Genomic DNA, 25,640 nt, shown 5'->3' on the forward strand with positions numbered 1-25,640 from the left:
TGACTAAATGCTAACACTCGACAAAAGAGCAACAAATCTGAACATGGCTTACACCTACACATGATGTTCACTCTCACCCTACAAACATCAACACAAAACAAACCAAGATATGAAATAATGATTTTGTAAATATTATCTGGTTTGATTAGTCCTTTGCCAGGATTTTTAGGGCAGTCAACTTCAACCTACATCCACAAAAAAAAAAAAAAAAAAATTCGTGCTTAGGATAATTCTAAGATCTTACTACACACACTTTAACTGTTGAGAGACAGCGGCAGCTTCTACTGTGTGTATGTGGCTCTGAGTCCTGTGTGTGTGTGGCTCTGAGTCCTGTATGTGTGGCTCTGAGTCCTGTGTGTGTGTGTGTGGCTCTGAGTCCTGTGTGTGTGGCTCTGAGTCCTGTGTGTGTGTGGCTCTGAGTCCCGAGTGTGTGGCTCTGAGTCCTGTGTATGTGGCTCTGAGTCCTGTGTGTGTGTGGCTCTGAGTCCTGTATGTGTGGCTCTGAGTCTTGTGTGTGTGTGTGTGTGGCTCTGAGTCGTGTGTGTGTGGCTCTGAGTCCTGTGTGTGTGTGGCTCTGAGTCCTGAGTCCTGTGTGTGTGGCTCTGAGTCCTGTGTGTGTGTGGCTCTGAGTCCTGAGTCCTGTGTGTGTGGCTCTGAGTCCTGTGTGTGTGGCTCTGAGTCCTGTGTATGTGGCTCTGAGTCCTGTGTATGTGGCTCTGAGTCCTGTGTGTGTGGCTCTGAGTCCTGTGTATGTGGCTCTGAGTCCTGTGTGTGTGGCTCTGAGTCCTGTGTGTGTGTGGCTTTGAGTCCTGTGTGTGTATGGCTCTGAGTCCTGTGTATGTGGCTCTGAGTCCTGTGTGTGTGTGGCTCTGAGTCCTGTGTGTGTGTGGCTCTGAGTCCTGTGTGTGGCTCTGAGTCCTGAGTGTGTGGCTCTGAGTCCTGTGTGTGTGGCTCTGAGTCCTGTGTATGTGGCTCTGAGTCCTGTGTATGTGGCTCTGCGTCCTGTGTATGTGGCTCCGAGTCCTGTGTGTGTGGTTCTGAGTCCTGTGTATGTGGCTCTGAGTCCTGTGTATATGGCTCTGAGTCCTGTGTGTGGGGCTCTGAGTCCTGTGTATGTGGCTGTGAGTCCTGTGTGTGTGGCTGTGAGTCCTGTGTGTGTGGCTGCGAGTCCTGTGTGTGTGGCTCTGAGACCTGAGTCCTGAGTCCTGTGTGTGTGGCTCTGAGTCCTGAGTGTGTGGCTCTGAGTCCTGAGTGTGTGGCTCTGAGTCCTGTGTGTGTGGCTCTGAGTCCTGAGTCCTGTGTGTGTGGCTGAGTCCTGTGTGTGTGGCTCTGAGTCCTGAGTCCTGTGTGTGTGGCTCTGAGTCCTGAGTGTGAGGCTGTGAGTCCTGTGTATGTGGCTGTGAGTCCTGTGTGTGTGGCTCTGAGTCCTGTGTGTGTGGCTGAGAGTCCTGAGTGTGTGGCTCCGAGTCCTGAGTCCTGTGTGTGTGGCTGTGAGTCCTGAGTGTGTGGCTGTGAGTCCTGATTCTAGTGTGTGTGGCTCTGAGACCTCCATGCTTTTGTAAGTAGTGAACTTTAACCCACCGACCTGTGTCGCCGCCACAGATATTCATATGGCCAATGGATTCTCTGTGTCTATAAGGAGTGGCTAAGACTTGAACTCTTGTCAATGATAGTCCGTTGTAAGATGTGTAACCTTGCTATGCCACAAGTGGCAAAGGTGTGCCCGCGTGTAACTAAACTGTGGCGTCTTTTAGGTGTGGGTGTTATGTAAAATGTAACGACCTACTTCATCCCAAATAAAATTGTCACAGATAATTAAAACTTTCTCTTGATTTAATGATCTTTGGTGAAGTATTTTGTTTCATGTTGAGGTAGTTCTTATATTTTCATCGTAACTATTCACATAAAGTATTGGCAACAAAACTTGTATGTCCCCCCATACATTTTCAAAGGCGATGTCAAACTAACATTTCATTACTTTTGTCTTCTTTCCTTTTATCTTGATTGCCATGTGCAGATGTATGATAATGAAATTAGCAAGGCTTCTGTAGTGTTCAGTCCATATTTTCGGTGCATTGTGTCTTGATCTCCACATGAGGCAAGGTTAAATTGTTGCAGGAAACATCGCCTTAGTCATGCTACCATGGCACTCAGTATGAGTTGTAGAAATCTCACATGTACCATTCACACATTTACTCGCTTCCATGCGAGAATTTGGGCTTTCTCCTCCTTAGAAAGGTGAAAGGTAATCATCTTGACGCATAGGTGGAAGAAAGACTGCACAGAAGTGAAATTCCTGAAATGAAGTGGCATCCTGGAAGAGTAAGAAAGTACATAATTCCCTTCAGACAGCCTGAGGAAACACCTAGATTAGGTTAGTTTCAGTGCCCAGCTGATGTTCAATGAATAGATTACCTGCTGTAGAACAGCACTGTATAGAAACGAGTTCATTAATCCTGTATAAGACAGAGCGTGGATAGTAAAGCAAAAGACACCTCTCCACTCCTATCTGTTGGGGAGGGGGGCAACTTCCTTGGATTACAACTTCCAGTTGCAATCCCAGCACTTTATTTTCTTATGTAATGGCATGGCATGGGCAGGTGAGGCCTTGATCAAGGCCATCCCATTAATGGTTTCAGAAGTGGTAGAGGATGTGTTGATCAAGTGTTTACTTTGAAGAATGGGTGCGAGAAATACTTAGAAAAACAAATGGATTTGTATGTAGCATTTATGGATCTAGAGAAGGCATACGATAGGGTTGATAGAGATGCTTTGTGGAAGGTTTTAAGAATTTATGGTGTGAGTGGTAAGTTGCTAGAAGCAGTGAAGTTTTTATCAAGGATGTAAGGTGAAGTTTGGTTTGCAGCAGGGTGTGTGATGTCCCCATGGTTGTTTAATTTGTTTATGGATGGGGTGGTTGGGAGGTAAATACAAGAGTTTTGGAGAGAGGGGCAAGTATGCAGTTAGTTGGGGATGAGAGGGCCTGGGAGGTGAGTCAGTTGCTGTTCGCCAATGATACAGCTTTAGTGGCTGATTTGTGTGAGAAACTGCAGAAATTGGTGACTAGAGTTTGGAAAAGTGTGTGAAAGGAGAAAGTTGAGAGTAAATATGAATAAGAGTATGGTTATTAGGTTCAGTAGGGTTGAGGGACAAGTTAATTGGGATGTAAGTTTGAATGGAGAAAAATTGGAGGAAGTGAAGTGTTTTAGATATCTGGGAGTGGACTTAGCAGTGGATGGAACCACAGAAGCAGTAGTGAGTCACAGGGTGGGGAGGGGGCAAAGGTTCTGGGAGTGTTGAAGAATGTGTGGGAGAGAACATGATCATGGAGAGCAAAAATGGGTATGTTTGAAGGAATAGTAGTTCCAACAATGTTATATGGTTGTGAGGCATGAGCTATAAATAGGGTTGTATGGAGGAGGGTGGATGTGTTGGAAATGAAATGTTTGAGGACAGCATGTGGTGTGAGGTGGTTTGATTAAGTAATTAAAGGGTAAGAGAGATGTGTGGAAATAAAAAGAGTATGTTTGAGAGAGCAGAAGAGGGTGTGTTGAAATAGTTTGGACATATGGAGAGAATGAGTGAGCAAAGATTGACAAAGAGGATATATGTGTCAGAGGTGGAGGGAACGAGAAGCGGGAGACCAAATTGGAGGTGGAACGATGGAGTGAAAAAGATTTTGAATGATCGGGGCTGAACATACAGGAGAGTGAGAGGCATGCAAGGAAGAGTGAATTGGAACATTGTGGTATACTGGGGTTGACATGTCAAAGGACTGACCCAGGGCAAGTGAAGCATCTGGGGTAAACCATGGAAAGGTTTGTGGGGCCTGGATGTGGATAGGGAGCTGTGGTTTTGGTGCATTACATATGACAGCCAGAGACTGAGTGTGAACGAATGTGGCCTTTTTTTGTCTTGTTTTCCAGGCGCTACCTTGCTGAAGCAGGGGTAGCGATGCTGTTTCCTGTTGGGTGGGGTAGACAGGAATGGATGAAGGTAAGCAAGTATGAATATGTCCTGAGTTGATAGAATTATTTATCCCCAGTTTAATAAGTAAAGGAAAATCCACATTATTGCTACCAACATAAGTAAGTTGAAGGCTGCTGGGAAAATGGTACAATTTTTTCTTACCAACATGACACAGGCAAAACATGCCCCAATCAAGGCTGTCTCAGGTGAAGGAAAAAAGTAATATGAAAAAGAAGAAACTAATCAGGGCTTTGCAGGTGTTCATAGACCTATTTTTCAAAGGAAGAAAGCTTATATGATGAAGAAAATACTAAGCTTTTTAGGTAACCCAGCATGAAATGCTATATGTGACCGAAATGAGAGAGGAAATATGATCAGTTTATCAAAAATAAAGCAAGTGGCAAAGGGAGGAAGGGAGGAAAATGGAGTTGAAGTTTAAAAAGTGAAATCATTAGCATAAAACTGAATAGGGTTAGAAGAAGAGAAATCATAAACTGAGATGTGAAAGAGAGCAAGTGATAGAGCCCTGAGGAACACCAATATTGATAGGATAGGAGGGGAAAGTCAAAGGCAACTACTGTGATGGAATGGTTAGAAAGGAATTTGTGCATTAAAGAACAGATAGATGTAGTGAAACAGAAGGCAATTTAGAAAGGAAAGATTCGTGCCTTTCCTTGTCAGATGCTTTGGAGATGTCAAGGGCTATGGAAAAAGTTTCACCAAACTCCCTTAAAGAGGAGGACCAGAGGTGAGTCACAAAGGAGGAAGATCAGTGGTAAACCTAGCACTGCAAAATCCTTACTGGTCTTCTGAAAGAAGGGAATGGGATTCTAAGTGTTTATGAGCTCAGAATTTCAGAGACTTTGGAGATAGCAGAAGTGAGAGCAATTGGGCAATAGTTGGGCAATAGTTCTTAGAAATTGGCTGAACGAAGACATGCTTCCACATGAAAGGGAAAGTTTGGGACTGTAGACAGAAGCAAAATAGGCAAGCAGGATTGATGCTAGTTTAGAGGTACACACCCTTTGAACTCAAGGAATATACCACCTAAGTCATGTGCCTTGTCCACATGAAGCTGGGAGAGTTCTTGAAAGAGCCTGAGAGAGGGGAATATAGAAAGCATATATTCAGTGGGAGGAGATGAAGCAAGTTGTAGATTATTGGAAAAATAGTAGACATGAGCATGTTTCTTCTGTCACCCAATTAAGGTATGCAATATTTCTGTTTTTTGCCTTTACTTGGCCACTTAAAATTACAGGTATTGATCAACAGATCTCCGGTAAAATGACCTTTTGACTGTACTATGGTATTACTTGCTCATTTTTTTTTATGACAGGGAGCATACAGGACATTCAGTTACTGATATGGTGATTGCTTATCTGGCTTTGCAAAAAGAAGCTGAAGTGAATCATAGGGTGGGAGAGGGGGTGAAAGTTCTGGGAGCGTTGAAAAATGTGTGAAGTCAAGAAGGTTATCTTGGAAAGCAAAAATGGGTATGTTTGAAGGAATAGTGGTTCCAACAATGTTATATGGTTGCGAGGCGGGGGCTAAAGATAGAGTTGTGTGGAGGAGGGTGGATGTGCTGGAAATGAGATGTTTGAGGACAATATGTGGTGTGAGGTGGTTTGATTGAGTAAGTAATGAAAGGGTAAGAGAGACGTGTGGTAATAAAAGAGTGTGGTGGAGAGAGCAGAAGAGGGTGTTTTGAAATGGTTTGGTCACATGGAGAGAATGAGTGAGTAAAGATTGACATAGAGGATATATGTGTAAGAGGTGGAGGGAACGAGAAGTGGGAGACCAAATTGGAGGGGGAAAGATGGAGTGAAAAAGATTCAAGTGATCAGGGCCTGAACATGCAGGAGGGTGAAAGGCGTGCAGGGAATAGAGTGAATTGGAATGATGTGGTATACTGGGGTCGACGTGCTGTCAGTGGATTGAACCAGGGCATGTGAAGCATCTGGGGTAAACCATGGAAAGTTTTGTGGGGCCTGGATGTGGAAAGGGAGCTGTGGTTTTGGTGCATTATACATGACAGCTAGAGACTGAGTGTGAATGGATGTGGCCTTTGTTGTCTTTTCCTAGCGCTACCTTGCACACATGCAGGGGGGAGGGGGTTTTCATGTGTGGCGACAGTAATGAATAAAGGGAGCAAATATGAATTATGTACATGTGTATATATGTATATGTCTGTGTGTATATATATGTATACATTGAGATGTATAGGTATGTATATGTGTGTGTGTGTGTGTGTGTGTGGACATGTATGTATATACATGTGTATGTGGGTGGGTTGGGCCATTCTTTCGTCTGTTTCCTTGCGCTACCTCACTAACGCAGGAGACAGGCGACAAAGTATAATAAAAAAAAAAAAATAAAAATAATATATATACATATGTGTGTGTGTGTGTGTGCGTCTTTCCTCTTTTCTCTCTATTATATACGGAGTTTCTACTTATTCAGAGGTGGGTGACTAACACTCCTTCCCTACATATCTCCATTACCAGGCATGTTTCAGTCTAATGATCCAACAGCAACTTTCAATAAACCTAAAACAAAACTCTTGCTGGATTGGTTAGTCAACACTTTAACACACACTTCAATATGATTAGGATATAAAGAATTGCAATACACCAATTATCATATTTTTATAAACCAGTAAAATGAGTTACGCAAGTTCTTCTGTAAACTTGACAATGATTTTTTAAGAGGTACACCTGGAAATGCCACTCTTTTCCACAGAAGACCTTTTACCTTAACTAAATGTTAAATGTGACTGACAGACATACTTTATTTCCTTACATCTTGATGCAAAAATGTTCTAATAGGCATTATATAACAGTTTCAAAGTAATTGGCATAAAGATTAGTTAAGATGGCAGTAACAAAAAATACTGATAAACATTGTGACCCTACCGCTGACTAAGTAATTAGTCATGACCATATAACATAAAAATGTGGTCAAACACCAATTAGATAATGAAGCAGTTATTGTATATCAAAATGTTAGCAAATAGGATGTAGTTTGCATATAGATAATGCAAACAATACCTATGAAAAGATATGGAGAAGCATTACAGCCAGCATTAAAACTGGTTAAAAAACATTTATAAAGAAAATGTATAAAATACTGAAAGAAGAGTTTGTTCCTTAAAATGACTGGAACACAATAATGCAAAATGAGGAACTGCTTATATTTCAATATTCTTCTAAACAGTAGCATTTTCATATAAAATACTATCAATACTCAAAGAACATGGTAAATTCATATGTATGAAAAAATTTATCAGAAAAAATGTAATTATCAGCAATCCTTTCCCCTGAATATTACTCTTAAGTAGTTATGACAACTTGGACAGAAAATTTCACAGCAAACTACAACTGACATGATTAATGGAGAAAAACAATGTATTCTGCAACTTCATACACCCAACACTTCACACTCAACACAGGGTTGCATACTCCTGGATGAGAATAATTAAACTGATGAAAACCTTAGCATGAAAGTAAGTGGAACTATACATGCCACAATGACTATTACCTAAAGCCAAAAGGGAGTCATGCAAGAAGCTTAATGTAATTCGTGGTGTACTTATAGGGATCGTCACATGAAGGCCAGTAACACTTGTGGAGCAATGAAGTTCTTGTCAACTGTTATACAGCAATGTACCCAGAAGGCCAGTAACACTTGTGGAGTAACAAAGTTCTTGTCAACTGTTATACAGCAACGTACCCAGCACAAACTTTTTAAAAAAAATTTATGCTCAACTTACTTAAAAATTATGGTTAGACTCTTAGTCTTGGGAGTCTGCATCTCAGTAACAGAGAACTTTACAGCTACTTTTCAAGTGAGATTTAGGAGATAATAAATCCCCTAGGGATATGGGAAAAAGAATATTCCTTGAAGGCTCAGATTGGGCTGCATGAATGTGTGTGGATGTAACCAAGATGAGAAGAAAGGTAGCATGTTTGAGGAAAGAAATCTGGATGCTCTGGCTCTGAGTGAAACAAACCTCAAGGATAAAGTAGAGTTGTTTGGGAAAGTCTTAGGAGTAAAGTCAGGGGTTAGTGAGAGGACAAGAGTTAAGCAAGGAGTAGCAGGAGTTATGGGAGTATGTGAAAGACTGTAAGAAAGTAAATTCCAGATTGATGTGGGTAAAACTGAAAGATAGGTGATTATTATTCATCTGATCATGCGAAGAAAGATCATGAAAAGCAAGTGTTCTAGAAGCTGAGCGAGTGAGTCAGCAGCTTTGATGTACGAGACTGAGTTTTAGTGATGGGTGATTTAAATACAAAGGTGAGTAATGTGGCAGTTGAGGGTATAATTGGTGGACATGGGGTATTCTGTTTAGTGAATGGCAATGGTGAAGAGCTTGTGGATTTGTGTGCTGAAAGAATACCTGGTTTAAAAAGAGATATACATAAGTGAATAGGAGAGATGGTCAAAGGGCATTATTGGATAATGTGCTAATTGACTGCTGTGTAAAAGAGACTTTTGGATGCTAATGTGCTGAGAGGGGCAACTGGAAGGATGTCTGATCACTATCTTGTGAAGGTGAAAATTTGTACAGGTTTTCAAAAAAGAGAATGTTGGGGAGAAGAGAGTGGTGAGAGTAAGTGAGCTTGGAAAGGACACTTGTGTGTGGTAGCACCAGGAGAGACTGAATGTAGAATGGCAAAAAGTAAGGACAAATGATGTGAGGGGAGTAGGTGAGGAATGGGATGTATTAAGGGGAGAAGTGATGGCATGTGGCATGAGAAAGGTGGGAGGTGGGCAGATTAGAAAGGGTTGTGACATATGGGATGAAGAAGTAAAGTTGCTAGTGAAAGGGAAAAGAGAGGCATTTGGATGATATTTCCAAAGAAGGAGTGCAAATGGCTGGGAGATGTATAAAAGAAAGTGGCAGGAGGTCATGGGAAAAGTGCAAGGGCTGAAAAAGAGGGCAAATGAGAGTTGGAGTGAGAGAGTATAATTAAACTGTAGGGAGAATAAAAAGATGTTTTGGAAGGAGGTAAGTAAAGTGCGTAAGATAAGAGAACAAATGGGAACATCGGTGAAGGGGGCAAGTGGAGAAGTAATAACAGGTAGTGATGAAGTGAGACGGAGATGGAGTGAGTATTCTGAAGGCTTGTTGAATGGGTTTGATGATTGAGTGGCAGATATAGAGTGTCTTGGTCGGGGTGGTGTGCGAAGTGAGAGGGTCAGGAAGAATGGTTTGGTTAAGAGAGAAGAGGTAGTGAAAGCTTTGCGGAAGATGAAATTTGGCAAGGTGGCGGGTTTGGATGGTATTGCAGTAGAATTTAATAAGAAAGGGGGTGACTGTGTTGTTGTATGGTTAGTAAGGATATTCAATGTATGTATGGCTTATGGTAATGTGCCTGAGGATTGGCAGAATGCATGCTTAGTGCCACTGTACAAAGGCAAAGGGGATAAAGGTGTGTTCACAGTACAGGCATAAGTTTGTTGTGTATTCCTGGGAAATTATATGGGAGGGTATTGATTGAGAGGGTGAAGGCATGTACAGAGCATCAGATTGAGGAAGAACAGTTTGGTTTCAGAAGTGGTAGAGGATGTGTAGATCAGGTGTTTGCTTTGAAGAATGTGTGAGAGAAATACTTAGAAAAACAGATGGATTTGTATGTCATGGATCTGGAGAAGGCAAATGATAGGGTTGATAGAGATGCTTTTCGGAAGGTCTTAAGAGTATATGGTGTGGGAGGTAAGTTGCCAGAGGCAGTGAAAAGTTTTTACCAACGATGTAAGGCATGTATACGAGTAGGAAGAGGGGAGAGTGACTGGTTCCCAGCGAATGTCAGTCTGTGGCAGGGTGTGTGATGTCCCCATGGTGATTTAATTTGTTTATGGATGGGGTGGTTAAGGAGGTAAATGGAAGAGTTTTGGAGAGATGGTGAGTATGTAGTCTGTTGGGGACAAGAGGGCCTTGGAGGCGAGTCAGTTGTTGTTTGCTGATGATTCAGCTCTGGTGGCTGATTCAAGTAAGAAACTGCAGAGGTTGGTGCCCAAGTCTGGAAAAGCGTGTGAAAGGAGAAAGATGAGAGTAAACGTGAATAAGAGCAAGGTTATTAGGTTCAGTAGGGTTGAGGGACAAGTAAACTGGGGTGTAAGTTTGAATGGAGAAAAATTGGAGGAAGTAAGATGTATCTGATATCTGGAAATGGACTTAGCAATGAATGGAACCATGGAAGCGGAAGTGAGTCACAGGGTAGGGGAGGGGGTGAAGGTTCTGGGAGCAATGAAGAATGTGTAGATGGGGAGAATGTTATCTTGGAGAGCAAAAACGGGTATCTTTAAAGGAATAGTAGTTCCAACAATACTATATGGCTGCAAGGCATGGGCTATAGAATGGGTTGTACGGAGGAGAAAGGATGTGTTGGAAATGAAATATTTGAGGACAATATGTGGTGCGAGGTGGTTTGATCGAGAAAGTAATGAAAGGGTGAGAGATATGTGTGGAAATAAAAAAAGAGTGTGGTTAAGATGGAAGAAGCAGGTGTGTTGAAATAGTTTGGACATATGGAGAGAATGAGTGAAGAAAGATTGACAAAGAGGATATATGTGTCAGAGGTGGAGGGAATAAGGAGAAACAGATCAAATTGGAGGTGGAAAGACATAATGAAAAAGATTTTGAGCAATCAGGGCCTGAACATACAGGAGGGTGAAAGGGGTGCAAGGAATAGAGTGAATTGGAACAATGTGATATACCAGGGATGATGTGCTGTCAATGGACTGAACCAGGGCATGCGAAATGTTTGGGGTAAACCATGGAGAGGTCTGTGGGGCCTGGATGAGGATAGGGAGCTATGGTTTCTGTGCACTACACATGACAACTAGAGACTGAGTATGAACGAATGTGGCCTTTTTAGTCTGTTTTCCTGCCGCTACCTCACTGAAGCTGGAGGTAGCGATGCTGTTTCCTGTGAGGCAGGATAGCCCCTGGAAAGGATGAAGGCAAGCAAGTATGAATATGTACATATGTATATATGTATTATCCCTGGGGATAGGGGAGAAAGAATACTTTCCACGTATTCCCTGCGTGTCGTAGAAGGCAACTAAAAGGGAAGGGAGCGGGGGGCTGGAAATCCTCCCCTCTCTCTTTTTTTTTTCTAATTTTCCAAAAGAAGGAACAGAGAAGGGGGCCAGGTGAGGATATTCCCTCAAAGGTCCAGCCCTCTGTTCTTAACACTACCTCACTAATGTGGGAAATGGTGAATAGCATGAAAGAAAAAAAGAAAAATATATATGTATATACTGATGTGTGATTTCGGTGCATTATACATGACAACTAGATACTGAGTGTGAATGAATGTGGCCTTTGTTGTCTTTTCCTAGCGCTACCTTGTGCACATGCGGGGGAAGGGGGTTTTCATTTCATACGTGGCGGGGTGGCGATGGGAATGAATAAAGGCAGACAGTATGAATTATGTACATGTGTATATATGTATATGTCTGTGTGTGTATATATATGTATATGTTGAGATGTATAGATATGTATATGTGCTGTGTGTGGACGTGTATGTACATACATGTTTATGTGGGTGGGTTGGGCCATTCTTTCATCTGTTTCCTTGCGTTACCTCGCTAACGCGGGAGACAGCGACAAAGTACAATAAATAAAATAAACTGATTCGTATATGTATGTCTATGTGCGTTTATGTATATATATGTGTATATGTTTGGATGGGCCATTCTTCATCTGTTTCCTGGCGCTACCTTGTTGACGTGGGAAACGGCGATCAAGTATAATAAAAACAAATAAATAATAAAGAAGCCGTTATGGGTTTGTCTGCAACCTAAAAATACTGTCTATAAAATAATTACAAATTTGATCTTCCTTAATCAAGCATCATTTGCCAGAGCAAACCACTATAAAAAAGACAGTCATATAAACTATAATTCTTGCTCTCTTTTAAAGGAATGAAACCAACTACACAACTGTTCAGCCCCAGTTGTCTTCAGAACGACCAATCTTGTAGATGACTGAACTGAAGAATATGAAAATGTTCTGTAGGAAGACAGCAACTCCTGGCCACTGGAACTTGCTCTCTGTGAAAGAATGTATTTCTGATGAGAATTTTCGAAGCCTAAATGTATCAAGATGATATAACTTCTCTTCTCAATAGCTGCACTTGTCAGTTCATAAAGAACAAAAAACCTTATTGTTGTCACACAGAAGATTTAATTTTTGAAGCTGCATAATATATTCTTGCCATATCCCAGGGGAAAGTTCCTTGTGATAGTATAGGAAAAAAATCATGAACTAGCACAAAAAGCAACTTTGCAATATCCTACTGCAACCATATTCAGACACCTGAAAGTCTGTACACTTTTGCTAGGAAGGATATCCCTGGTGTTGAAACAGAATATTTTACTATGGAAGAGGTGTGGTCACTTGGAAAGGTGACTAAAGAACATAATTCCTGGAACACAGAGAATTTATTTCTTTCAGCCAACTGCTTTTACAAAGATAGTAAAGTAAATTTCTTGGGTCTTGAAGAATGAGAAAAATGTATTAAAGCAGAGGAAGCATCATGCAGTTCAATCACATCAAGGAGGAGTACTATGATACCTTGAAACCAGGAACAGTGAGAAGCTACAATTTTCATACCTACAAGGGCCAGCCTAGCAAATTCATAAAAACATCCTTGATTTGTATGACATTTATGAATCTAAAAGCATATGAAAGGATTGAGAGAGAGAGAGGTTTTCAGGAAGGTGTTATAGATTAATGGTGTCAGAGTAAAGTTACTGGAAAGGTGGAGTGCTATTGTGAAAGTACACATGTAAGCAACTTGGAAGAGAGGAAGGAGTGGTTCCAGATGAAGGTGGGTCAACAAGATTGGTCTGTGATATCACCTTGGCTATTTCAGGGGTGGGGGTAGGGGGGGGGGGGGGTTAATGCAAAGGTTTTGGAAAGGGGGGGGGGGTTAATGCAAAGGTTTTGGAAAAGGGAGGAGGGGTCATCGTCTAAAGTCTCTTGGGCACGGTTAGGTCTGGGATGTGAGATAGTTGCTGTCTGCTGATGATATGGCTCATGTGGTGTACTCAAGTAACTAAATCCAATGACTGGTGCTTGAGTTTTTTCAGTGTGTAAAGGGAGAAAGTTGAGGGTTAATGTGAATAAAAGTAAGGCAATGATGTTTACCAGGAGATACAGACAGGTTGGTTGGTATGAATCTGAATGGAGGAAGAAAAGTACTTAATATACTTAGGAGTGGGCATGACAGTAGATGGAACCATGGGAGCTGAAGTAATCCACAGAATGGGTGAGGAAGTTAAGGTCCTAAGTGCAATGAAGAGTGTGTGGAAAAGAGGTATTGCTGTCAGAGGAGGCAAAGACAGGTTGTATGGATGTGAGGCATGGGTCCTAGATAAGAAAAAAAAGCATGGAAGAAGGTGGATTGGTTGGAAATGAAATGTCTGAGGACATTAAGTGGCATGAAGAGGACTGATCTAGTAAGAAATGACTGGGTATGAGAAAGGTATGGCAGTAAGAAGAGTATGTTTGATATAGATGAAGAGGGTGTGCTGAGAGAGTTTGGGCATATGGATAGGATGAAAGAGGAGAGTATGATTAAGAAGGTACACATGTCAGAAGTGGTGGGAACAAGGATGAAATGGAAAGATGGAGAGAAAGATGCTTTGAGTTATTGTGCCCTGAACATGTAGGAAGGTGTGTGATATGCACAGAATACAGTAAAAAGAGCAATGTGGTGTCAATGGGCTGAACCAGGGCTTTTAAAATAGCCTGTGGGGTTTGGCTGTAGATAAGAGGATCTGCTTTCGGTGCATTATACATGACAGCAAGATATTTGATGGAAGACAATGAGGTAGTTTTTCATCTATTCCTGGTATTACAATGTTATGCAGGAAATGGTGATTTAGTATGTAAAAAAAAAATTTCCTTAACAGCCAGATATCTTAGTACCATACTAGAAATACCTAATAATTCTGACTGCTGTTGAATCAATGACACCATCAGGGAGGATTTGCATGCTGAACCAACAAACAACATTGTATGTAAATATGGTAATGAAAGAATGGACACGATGATCATAAGCAAAATCCTTTAGCCCTTATAGTGCTCCCATCATTTGGGATAAGATGATCATGCAGAATGCTATCCCTATATTACCTATGTTTTATTTTTCCAGCTGCTCTTTCAATTTGCATTTGCATTCTGTGGCAGTAACAAGATTTCAAATGTTGCCAGGAGCAATAATTCACATATAGAAATAGTGTTCAGTTACTCATACAAAACCATGGTGGGAAGATGTTGCTTGCTCACTTACCAGCATCACACTACACAATGTAAAAAATGGGGATTACATGAAATTCATATAATAATATCAGCCATTATATATGGATATATTTGGAGTCCAAGTGGAGTGATTTTAAAGACTGTTGATAGGATTTTGAAAACTATATCAGAGAAACACTTAACTCGAAACCTAGCAAAGGAATATGAAAGTGGAGCATGACACTATGGTTCACTGGGTACTTTAAGGCTTTAAATGGCAGTGACACACTAGGATATACCCTTCAACAGCTTCCACAGTCATCTGACAGGCATGCCATGGATGGCTCTAATAATCACATGAACATTTAACTTTTCCCCACCTTTTTTTGAATACCCAGAGACATAACTACCATTGCCAGGAAGGCAAAGGAAAATAATAATGCCTTCAATACCCCTTTTTTTTTTTTTTTTTTTTTTATACTTTGTCGCTGTCTCCCGCGTTTGCGAGGTAGCGCAAGGAAACAGACGAAAGAAATGGCCCAACCCCCCCCCCCCCATACACATGTACATACACACGTCCAGACACGCAAATATACATACCTACACAGCTTTCCATGGTTTACCCCAGACGCTTCACATGCCTTGCTTCAATCCACTGACAGCACGTCAACCCCTGTATACCACATGACTCCAATTCACTCTATTTCTTGCCCTCCTTTCACCCTCCTGCATGTTCAGGCCCCGATCACACAAAATCTTTTTCACTCCATCTTTCCACCTCCAATTTGGTCTCCCTCTTCTCCTCGTTCCCTCCACCTCCGACACATATATCCTCTTGGTCAATCTCTCCTCACTCATTCTCTCCATGTGCCCAAACCATTTCAAAACACCCTCTTCTGCTCTCTCGACCACGCTCTTTTTATTTCCACACATCTCTCTTACCCTTACGTTACTTACTCGATCAAACCACCTCACACCACACATTGTCCTCAAACATCTCATTTCCAGCACATCCATCCTCCTGCGCACATCTCTATCCATAGCCCACGCCTCGCAACCATACAGCATTGTTGGAACCACTATTCCCTCAAACATACCCATTTTTGCTTTCCGAGATAATGTTCTCGACTTCCACACATTTTTCAAGGCTCCCAAAATTTTCGCCCCCTCCCCCACCCTATGATCCACTTCCGCTTCCATGGTTCCATCCGCTGACAGATCCACTCCCAGATATCTAAAACACTTCACTTCCTCCAGTTTTTCTCCATTCAAACTCACCTCCCAATTGACTTGACCCTCACCCCTACTGTACCTAATAACCTTGCTCTTATTCACATTTACTCTCAACTTTCTTCTTCCACACACTTTACCAAACTCAGTCACCAGCTTCTGCAGTTTCTCACATGAATCAGCCACCAGCGCTGTATCATCAGCGAACAACAATTGACTCACTTCCCAAGCTCTCTCATCCCCAACAGACTTCATACTTGCCCCTCTTTCCAGGACTCTTGCATTCACCTCCTTTACAACCCCATCCATAAACAAATTAAACAACCATGGAGACATCACACACCCCTGCCGCAAACCTACATTCACTGAGAACCAATCACTTTCCTCTCTTCCTACACGTACACATGCCTTACATCCTCGATAAAAACTTTTCACTGCTTCTAACAACTTGCCTCCCACACCATATATTCTTAATACCTTCCACAGAGCATCTCTATCAACTCTATCATATGCCTTCTCCAGATCCATAAATGCTACATACAAATCCATTTGCTTTTCTAAGTATTTCTCACATACATTCTTCAAAGCAAACACCTGATCCACACATCCTCTACCACTTCTGAAACCGCACTGCTCTTCCCCAATCTGATGCTCTGTACATGCCTTCACCCTCTCAATCAATACCCTCCCATATAATTTACCAGGAATACTCAACAAACTTATACCTCTGTAATTTGAGCACTCACTCTTATCCCCTTTGCCTTTGTACAATGGCACTATGCACGCATTCCGCCAATCCTCAGGCACCTCACCATGAGTCATACATACATTAAATAACCCCTACAACCACCAATATAATTGGTGCAAGGCCATCTACCTTAAGGTTGTACTCAATGTAGACAAGAAGCCCTGTGGAAAACATATAAGTTCTTGGATGACATAAGTGATAAGGAGGCTCACTTTAGCATAAGATGGAATGGAAAGTGAAGAAGAATAACATGAGAAATGTAAAAAAATAAACGACTTGGTGAAACACCTTTGCACAATTATGTAAAAAGCAAAGAATTTATACAACAAATGTGCCTAATGTAAGCTTCCTGAAACTTCATTTAGTTAACAGATGGTAGGTAAAGAGCTAAAACATTTGGTTAACAGATGGTAAGTAAAGAGCTAAAACATTTGGTTAAAAGATGGTATGTAAAGTGCTAAATCATATGGTTAACAGATGTAAGAGCTAAAACTTTTGGTTAACAGATGATAAGTAAAGAGCTAAATATTTCAAAGAAAAACAAAGTATCATCCAGTAAATGTATTAGAAGAATGCCAACAAATTCTTTTGATTTTTTGCTAGTTTCCATGAGGAAAAGCTTCCTTCAAAAGGTCAAGCTGAAGGCTGCTTTCCTATCACCATGGACTTTAACACCAAGGTCATGAGTTGTCAACTAGTATCTTTATTCTGATGGCATGAATAGTACAATGCTGAAGAAATTTAATTCTACTTACATAAGTAATGTTGCTATTTTTTTTTTTCATCCAATACCTGTAAAAACTGATCTCAGGAACCTTCTAGGTAGGAAATAAGCAAATCCTAGTTCTCAAGCCAAGTTTAAAGTCAAAACTGTTTTCATAAATAGCAATGTTTATTCTTATATCAAATGGTTTACAAAACTCTGGAACTTAATCAAATACTTTAGTGCTCTCAGCAGTTAAAACATACTGACATGCACAGTTAGATGGTATATATTTAATCTCAACAGAGTAATTTAAGCCAAGTTCTTCATGTCTTAAATTCATGGGTGTTTTGCCAGAATCTTTGTACAGATTTTCAACTAAGAGGATTCAAACCTGTGTGGTGGGAACCCTCTCCACCATAATATACATCACTGATGGTACAAAAGCTTGTCCATGGAGTATACACAGCTAAATCTATTTTCATATCATTTATCTCTCATTCTGTAAAACAAAAATTTTTCATATCACTAGAAAAGACTGTTGACATGCAAAGAGAATTAAACTTAACTGTGAGTTGAGGAGATTAAACTCTTTAAGTGTTCTCTTCCTTTTTCTCTCATATCAGCCTAACTTCCTGACATCATTCCCCTTACCCATTCCTGCTATTCTTAACTCAAATACGAATATATAAGTATCAACATTCACAATGTTTCAGATAAGTGCTATAGGAGAGAAAATATTCATGGAAATCCGAATGCACTTTGCCTTACACTGATGTATGAAAAATATTACAAACCAAATCATCTACACAAAGAGAGCATAGCTTCTGGTGTCACTTTTAAAGATTCTAGTATAAGTCTGGGTAGTTATCTGGACAAATATCTCCTCCATGGAGATGAAAATCTACTGAGCATGAATCACCTACGATTTCCATTAACCTTGAAATTTTTAAGCTGTACTAGAGAAAGACTCACCGGGAATGACATAGCCACCAAAGAGAATCCAGCATGCAGCAATCAGAGATCCAATACTTAACACGAGTCCCAGGAACAGCCAGATGCGTGCTCCATATGGTCCCAAGCAACCATCTGTGTACAAATCTCCACGCAGCTGCCCACTGCTGACTGTGTTAACCCTGAGCAAAAGAAATAATCAATGAGGAATAAATAATGATAAACACATCACATTCTACATCAATTATAACTTACTTCACATAAACAAAGGGTGACTCCAATATTACCTCTAATACACTCATTAGTTTGGGCATTCCTTATACAGGAAGGCACTCATCCTTCAAGCATGTTTCCTCATACCATGAACAATACCTTTCTCACAGTGTCATTTTTCCTCATACCTAACCTTTTTATACACCTACTGACACTTACCTCATCCATATGAAAGGATCTTTACATGTATCATCATATGGGGAAAGTCTGGTCTACACATTCATGTCCCTCAAAAAAATTTTCCATTGTTGACTTCAATATGTAACTCAGTTTTAATCCAGTGATTCATTATACCATCATGCATTTGGTTTCAATCTCCACTACTTATTTTCTTTAAAATCTTTACTTTTATCCTTCTCAACATTTCCTGTATAAATTGGTGCAGTCACAACATCCATGCACACCCCTAAAAATTCAGCCACATTGCAAGTTCAAATACTTACAGCATGACTCACGGATGAATTTTGCTCTCAATCATCATGAACACTTGCCTCATTACCTGGTTTACTACTGACACCATGTGATATCACAACTCCTGTGCTATATTTTTCACACCAAAATCTCAGTGAATCTTAAGCAAATACAATATAATCATGCTAATAATCCAAATTCCCTTACATTGCTACTACATCATTATTGTAATCCCTTGTATTCTCTACACAATTTATTTACACCAATCTCTTTTGTCTCATTCAAAAATCATACAGTTCCAGTAATTCTAATCATTCCAATATATAAATTTCCAATGCTACTTCACTTCCCTTTCTAAACCACTGAATTCCAGTCCAAGACATCTTATAACTATGTATCTTGAAAGTCTATTTCACCCTATAATCTTCATACCTCTCTTTCCCATCTTTTCTGTATCACTAGCAGTAAGGTCTCATTAAAGAACTTCTGACTCTCAAGGAGTCCACATTTAATGCTACTAGAAGCAGTGGAACCTAATCTTGCAGGAGCTTTGGTAAATATGTTCTCATTAATACCAAGACTCTAAAAAAATGTACCCGGGGTAATTAAAAAATGGCTGGAACATAAGGAAAGAATGACTGAAAGGGTAATGTGTCAAATGAGAAAGTTATAAGGAAAAGCGGACAACTAAGGAGGAGGTGGAAGGATGGCGCGAGACATTTTGAGGATTTATGAGTTGAACATGCAGAGGTTGTGAGGCATAAAAGGAATTGAGTGAACTGGTGCGATGTGGTATACAGAGGAAGATGTTCTGTTAATGGACTGAACCAGAGAGCAGGGGGCTGGAAATCCTCTCCTCCAGTTTAACTTTTCCATTAGCGAGGTAGCGCAAGGAAACAGATGAAAGAATGGCCCAACCCACTCACATACGTGTATATACATAAATGCCCACACACACACACATATACAATCTATACACATGTACATATTCATATTGATAGTGAAAGAGAAGAGAGAGGCATTTGGATGATTTTTGCAGGGAAGTAGTGCGAATGACTGGGAGATGTATAAAAGAAAGAGGCAGGAGGTGAAGAGAAAAGTGCAAGAGGGGAAAAAGAGGGCAAATGAGAGTTGGGGTGAGAGCATCATTAAAGTTTAGGGAGACTAAAAAGATGTTTTGGAAGGAGGTAAATAAAGTGCACAAGACAAGAGAACAAATGGGAACATCAGTGAAGGGGGCTAATGGGGAGGTAATAACAAGTAGTGGTGAGGTGAGAAGGAGATGGAGTGAGTATTTTGAAGGTTTGTTGAATGTGTGTGACGATAGAGTGGCAGATATAGTGTGTTTTTGTCGAGGTGGTGTGCGAAGTTAGAGGGTAAGGGAGAATGGTTTGGTAAACAGAGAAGACACAGTGAAAGTTTTGCGGAAGATGAAAGCTGGCATGGTGGCGGGTTTGGATGGTGTTGCTGTAGAATTTATTAAAATAGGGGGTAACTGTGTTGTTGACTGGTTGGTAAGGATATTCAATATATGTATGGTTCACGATGAAGTGCCTGAGGATTGATGGAATGCATGCATATTGCCATTGAACAAAGGCATAGGGGATAAAGGTCAGTGTTCAAATTACAGAGGTATAAGTTTGTTGAGTATTCCTGGGAAATTATATGGGAGGGTATTGATTGAGAGGGTAAAGGCATGTACAGAGCATCAGATTGGGGAAGGGCAGTGTGGTTTCAGAAGTGGTAGAGGATGTGTGGATCAGGTGTTTGCTTTCAGGAATATGTGTTTAAAATACTTAGATAAACAAATGGACTTGTATGTAGTATTTATGGATTTGGAGAAGGCATATGATAGAGTTGATAGAGATGCTTTGTGGAAGGTATTAAGAGTATATATACATATATAAATATATATATATATATATATATATATATATATATATATATATATATATATATATATATATATATATATATATTTTTTTTAATTTTCCAAAAGAAGGAACAGAGAAGAGGGCCAGGTGAGGATATTCCCTCAAAGGCCCAGTCCTCTGTTCTTAACGCTACCTCGCTATTGCGGGAAATAGCGAATAGTATGAAAAAAAAAAAAAAAAAAAAATATTATCCCTGGGGATAGGGGAGAAAGAATACTTCCCACATATTCCCTGCGTGTCGTAGAAGGCGACTAAAAGGGGAGGGAGCGGGGGCTGGAAATCCTCCCCTCTCACTTTTTTTTTTTTTCTTTAATTTTCCAAAAGAGGGAACAGAGAAGGGGCCCAGGTGAGGATATTCCCTCAAGGGCCCAGTCCTCTGTTCTCAACGCTACCTCGCTAATGCGGGAAATGGCGAATAGTATGAAAGAAAAGAAAGAATATATATATATATATATATATATATATATATATATATATATATATATATATATTTTTTTTTTTTTATACTTTGTCGCTGTCTCCTGCGTTTGCGAGGTAGCGCAAGGAAACAGACGAAAGAAATGGCCCAACCCCCCCCCATACACATGTATATACATACGTCCACACACGCAAATATACATACCTACACAGCTTTCCATGGTTTACCCCAGACGCTTCACATGCCCTGCTTCAATCCACTGACAGCACGTCAACCCCGGTACACCACATCGCTCCAATTCACTCTATTCCTTGCCCTCCTTTCACCCTCCTGCATGTTCAGGCCCCGATCACACAAAATCTTTTTCACTCCATCTTTCCACCTCCAATTTGGTCTCCCTCTTCTCCTTGTTCCCTCCACCTCCGACACATATATCCTCTTGGTCAATCTTTCCTCACTCATCCTCTCCATGTGCCCAAACCACTTCAAAACACCCTCTTCTGCTCTCTCAACCACGCTCTTTTTATTTCCACACATCTCTCTTACCCTTACGTTACTCACTCGATCAAACCACCTCTCACCACACATTGTCCTCAAACATCTCATTTCCAGCACATCCATCCTCCTGCGCACAACTCTATCCATAGCCCACGCCTCGCAACCATACAACATTGTTGGAACCACTATTCCTTCAAACATACCCATTTTTGCTACCCGAGATAATGTTCTCGACTTCCACACATTCTTCAAGGCCCCCAGGATTTTCGCCCCCTCCCCCACCCTATGATCCACTTCCGCTTTCATGGTTCCATCCGCTGCCAGATCAACTCCCAGATATCTAAAACACTTCACTTCCTCCAGTTTTTCTCCATTCAAACTCACCTCCCAATTGACTTGACCCTCAACCCTACTGTACCTAATAACCTTGCTCTTATTCACATTTACTCTTAACTTTCTTCTTCCACACACTTTTCCAAACTCAGTCACCAGCTTCTGCAGTTTCTCACATGAATCAGCCACCAGCGCTGTATCATCAGCGAACAACAATTGACTCACTTCCCAAGCTCTCTCATCCCCAACAGACTTCATCCTTGCCCCTCTTTCCAAAACTCTTGCATTTACCTCCCTAACAACCCCATCCATAAACAAATTAAACAACCATGGAGACATCACACACCCCTGCCGCAAACCTACATTCACTGAGAACCAATCACTTTCCTCTCTTCCTACACGTACACATGCCTTACATCCTCGATAAAAACTTTTCACTGCTTCTAACAACTTTCCTCCCACACCATATATTCTTAATACCTTCCACAGAGCATCTCTATCAACTCTATCATATATATCATATATATATATATACACATCATACTTAATCATTGTTTTCCGCATCAGAGAGGTAGCACCAGGAAACAGACAAAGAATGGCCCATCCATTCATATACACATATACATACATAAACACCCATACACACATATATGCATACATATATACATATCAAAATATATACATACAAAGACATATACATATGTACATATTCATAATTGCTTGCCTTCATCCATTCCTGCACCACAAGAAGAAGCACTGCTACTCCCTGCTTCAGCTAGGTAGCGCCAGGAAAACAGACAAAAAAAAAGAAAGAAAAAAAAAAAAAAAAAAAAAAAGGCCGCACCGCATTCGTTCACACTCAGTCTCTAGCTGTCATGTGTAATGAACCAAAGCCACAGCTACCTATCCACATCCAGGCTCCACAGACCTTCATCCATTCCCGGCGCCGACCTGCCCCACAGGAAATAGCATTGCTACCCCTTTCTTGAAGGTTATAGTAAAGGTTCTATTAGCATGATAACAGTGATTTACATAAAATCTTAAGGTTGGCAGTGGAAGGAGAGAGAGGGGGGTATTATTAATGATATTTTGCTAAATTTTTACATCACAGTGGGCATGGTTTCCTTGCATTGGGATATGACAAGACTGTATTGTAATTAAACATTTGTTGCCTAAAATATTTTGACTACAAGGTTCTTTACAAGTCTGTTATATCCTGACTCACATTAGCATGGCAAGTGTGGCAATAACTCCACAAACATGATAAGCATGATTGAAGACTTCATTGCTAGGGTACTGAGCAGCTGCATCGATGATACACCACCAGCCAAGAGCAAACTGTGGAAGAATTGTATTGTATAATCATATTATTTCATCATTATGATATAATGAGAAAAAAAGCAATCATTACATATCAAGAAACACAACATAGTGTTTTACAACACTAGAATACTATGTGACTTTATTCTTTTAAAATCATCTGAATTACCCAACCTAACCTTATCTTAAAACAACATAACAGCAAAAAATTATGGAGAATTTAACAACCTGTTTACTAAATACATATCACATAACACTTACAATACTGAGAATTTCTTTTTTTCTGATATGAGTAATTGATAAAACAGTCACCAACTTTGTGTGAAAGAAGAAAGTTAAGAGTAAATGTGAATAAGAGCAAGGTTATTAGGTACAGTAGGGTTGAGGGTCAAGTCAATTGGGAGGTGAGTTTGAATGGAGAAAAACTGGAGGAAGTGAAGTGTTTTAGATATCTGGGAGTGGATCTGGCAGCGGATGGAACCATGGAAGCGGAAGTGGATCATAGGGTGGGGGAGGGGGTGAAAATTCTGGGAGCCTTGAAGAATGTGTGGAAGTCGAGAACATCATCTCAGAAAGCAAAAATGGGTATGTTTGAAGGAATAGTGGTTCCAACAATGTTGTATGGTTGCGAGGCGTGGGCTATGGATAGAGTTGTGCGCAGGAGGATGGATGTGCTGGAAATGAGATGTTTGAGGACAATGTGTGGTGTGAGGTGGTTTGATCGAGTAAGTAACGTAAGGGTAAGAGAGATGTGTGGAAATAAAAAGAGCGTGGTTGAGAGAGCAGAAGAGGGTGTTTTGAAATGGTTTGGGCACATGGAGAGAATGAGTGAGGAAAGATTGACCAAGAGGATATATGTGTCGGAGGTGGAGGGAACGAGGAGAAGAGGGAGACCAAATTGGAGGTGGAAAGATGGAGTGAAAAAGATTTTGTGTGATCGGGGCCTGAACATGCAGGAGGGTGAAAGGAGGGCAAGGAATAGAGTGAATTGGAGCGATGTGGTATACCGGGGTTGACGTGCTGTCAGTGGATTGAATCAAGGCATGTGAAGCGTCTGGGGTAAACCATGGAAAGCTGTGTAGGTATGTATATTTGCGTGTGTGGACGTATGTATATACATGAGTATGGGGGTGGGTTGGGCCATTTCCTTCGTCTGTTTCCTTGCGCTACCTCGCAAACGCGGGAGCCAGTGACAAAAAAAAAAAAAACTTTCTTTACGTGACAACTAAAAACCAGTGGAAATCTTTGCAGTATTTTAATGCTTCTGAGCGGTAAACTTTCATCTTCACCAGTACATATGAAGATAGCAAACGAAAATATACATCTGAAAAGATTTAACCAATAATACCCTTCTTTCACTTGATCATAACTATCAACATCTGAAAAGATTTAACCAATAATATCCTCCTTTCACTGTAGATTTTCCTTGATCACAACTATCATTATCACCTTATTCCATATTAAGAAACGATAAACACATTGCTAAGCATCACATTCTACCATTTAGTCTGTTCTCTAAACACATTACCAATGCTTCACAATTCAACCACTAACCAAAGTAATAACAAAAGTAAGCTAAAGTCTTGCCCAAGATACAACATTACAAATGTCTCTCCATAAATTTCTAATTCTTAGCATAAAATCAACTGACGTGAAGTTATTAAAAAAATATCATCATTTGAGAGATGAATTACATATTCTTGGACTGTATTTGAGTCCATATTTAGGCACTGATGAAAGTGACAGAAACATTAAATAACACAATGTTTAGTTCAGTTCTGCTTCGTTATTATTTTAGATATTAAGTAAATTTTCTGTACTGCTTTAATTGTCCTCAGAGAATAAACAAGCAGTAGCTGAAGATGATTTTCCCTATATAACCTGACCTTCACACACACCCACTCTCTCAGAATTACATGTAATACTGTAACACAATCATCCTAACCCAACACAACACAGTTGAGGAACATCAATTAATGTCGGTCTATTTCTATCATCATTCCGACTGTCAGCTGAGACTTTTAATTTTATTAAAATGTTACGTGAATTACCGAGTTTTCCATCAACAGATTCTAAAATATGCCTGATATACACAATCCTCACTACAATGAATTTAATAGACACTTCAGTAAACTGTGGTACTGTAAGTCCTGCTACCCCACTATAGGGTCATGTCTGGACACTACAGTACTATTTCATATGACAATCACCTGGTATACAAAGGTTACTCACTTGCCAAGTTAAACAACATCTTAACCTAAATGACAAGGGTTATTGTTGTACTCACCAGCGTCCCTGATACAACAGAGGCAATGAAATTCCTTCTCTCGCCAGGTTCCCAGTTTTCACACAAGGCCGCCATGTTTTCCGTAATGGGTACACAACAACCTGGCATAATGCTTAATAAAGCTGAGAATATATATATATATACATATATATAAATATATAGATATATATGTATATATATATAGACGTTTCTATCTTATCACGTGTGCAGGAATCAAGTTGATGACGACTGAGGCTTGTTGTTGTGAGGAGGCCAGTATGAGGTTAGCACAACACAACACCTGACTGACTGACTCACAACAACA

At 40.4% G+C, this 25,640-nt stretch overlaps 1 protein-coding gene across 1 annotated transcript; it reads right to left on the reverse strand.

The window, feature by feature from the left end:
• Positions 1-6,599: 6,599 nt before the first annotated feature.
• LOC139765607 (transmembrane protein 50A) lies at positions 6,600-25,640 on the reverse strand. Its single transcript, XM_071693257.1, has 4 exons — positions 25,337-25,640; positions 22,955-23,067; positions 17,884-18,044; positions 6,600-12,033 (listed from the first exon to the last, which is right to left on the reverse strand). The coding sequence occupies exons 1-4, from the start codon at positions 25,442-25,444 to the stop codon at positions 11,927-11,929; spliced, it is 489 nt and encodes a 162-aa protein (XP_071549358.1). The 5' UTR covers positions 25,445-25,640; the 3' UTR covers positions 6,600-11,926.

This window comes from Panulirus ornatus, chromosome 55 (genome assembly GCF_036320965.1).
Source record: "Panulirus ornatus isolate Po-2019 chromosome 55, ASM3632096v1, whole genome shotgun sequence".
In the NCBI taxonomy this organism is placed as follows: domain Eukaryota; kingdom Metazoa; phylum Arthropoda; class Malacostraca; order Decapoda; family Palinuridae; genus Panulirus; species Panulirus ornatus.

Coding starts and splice junctions, on each gene's coding strand:
- LOC139765607 (XM_071693257.1), bottom strand. CDS start 25,444: ATGCCAGGTTGTTGTGTACCCATTACGGAAAACATGGCGGCCTTGTGT. Junction 18,045..22,954: donor GCCACACTTGCCATGCTAAT/GTGAGTCAGGAT, acceptor TCTTTTGCTCAG/GGTTAACACAGTCAGCAGTG. Junction 12,034..17,883: donor TGGTGGCTATGTCATTCCCG/GTGAGTCTTTCT, acceptor ATTCTTTCACAG/AGAGCAAGTTCCAGTGGCCA.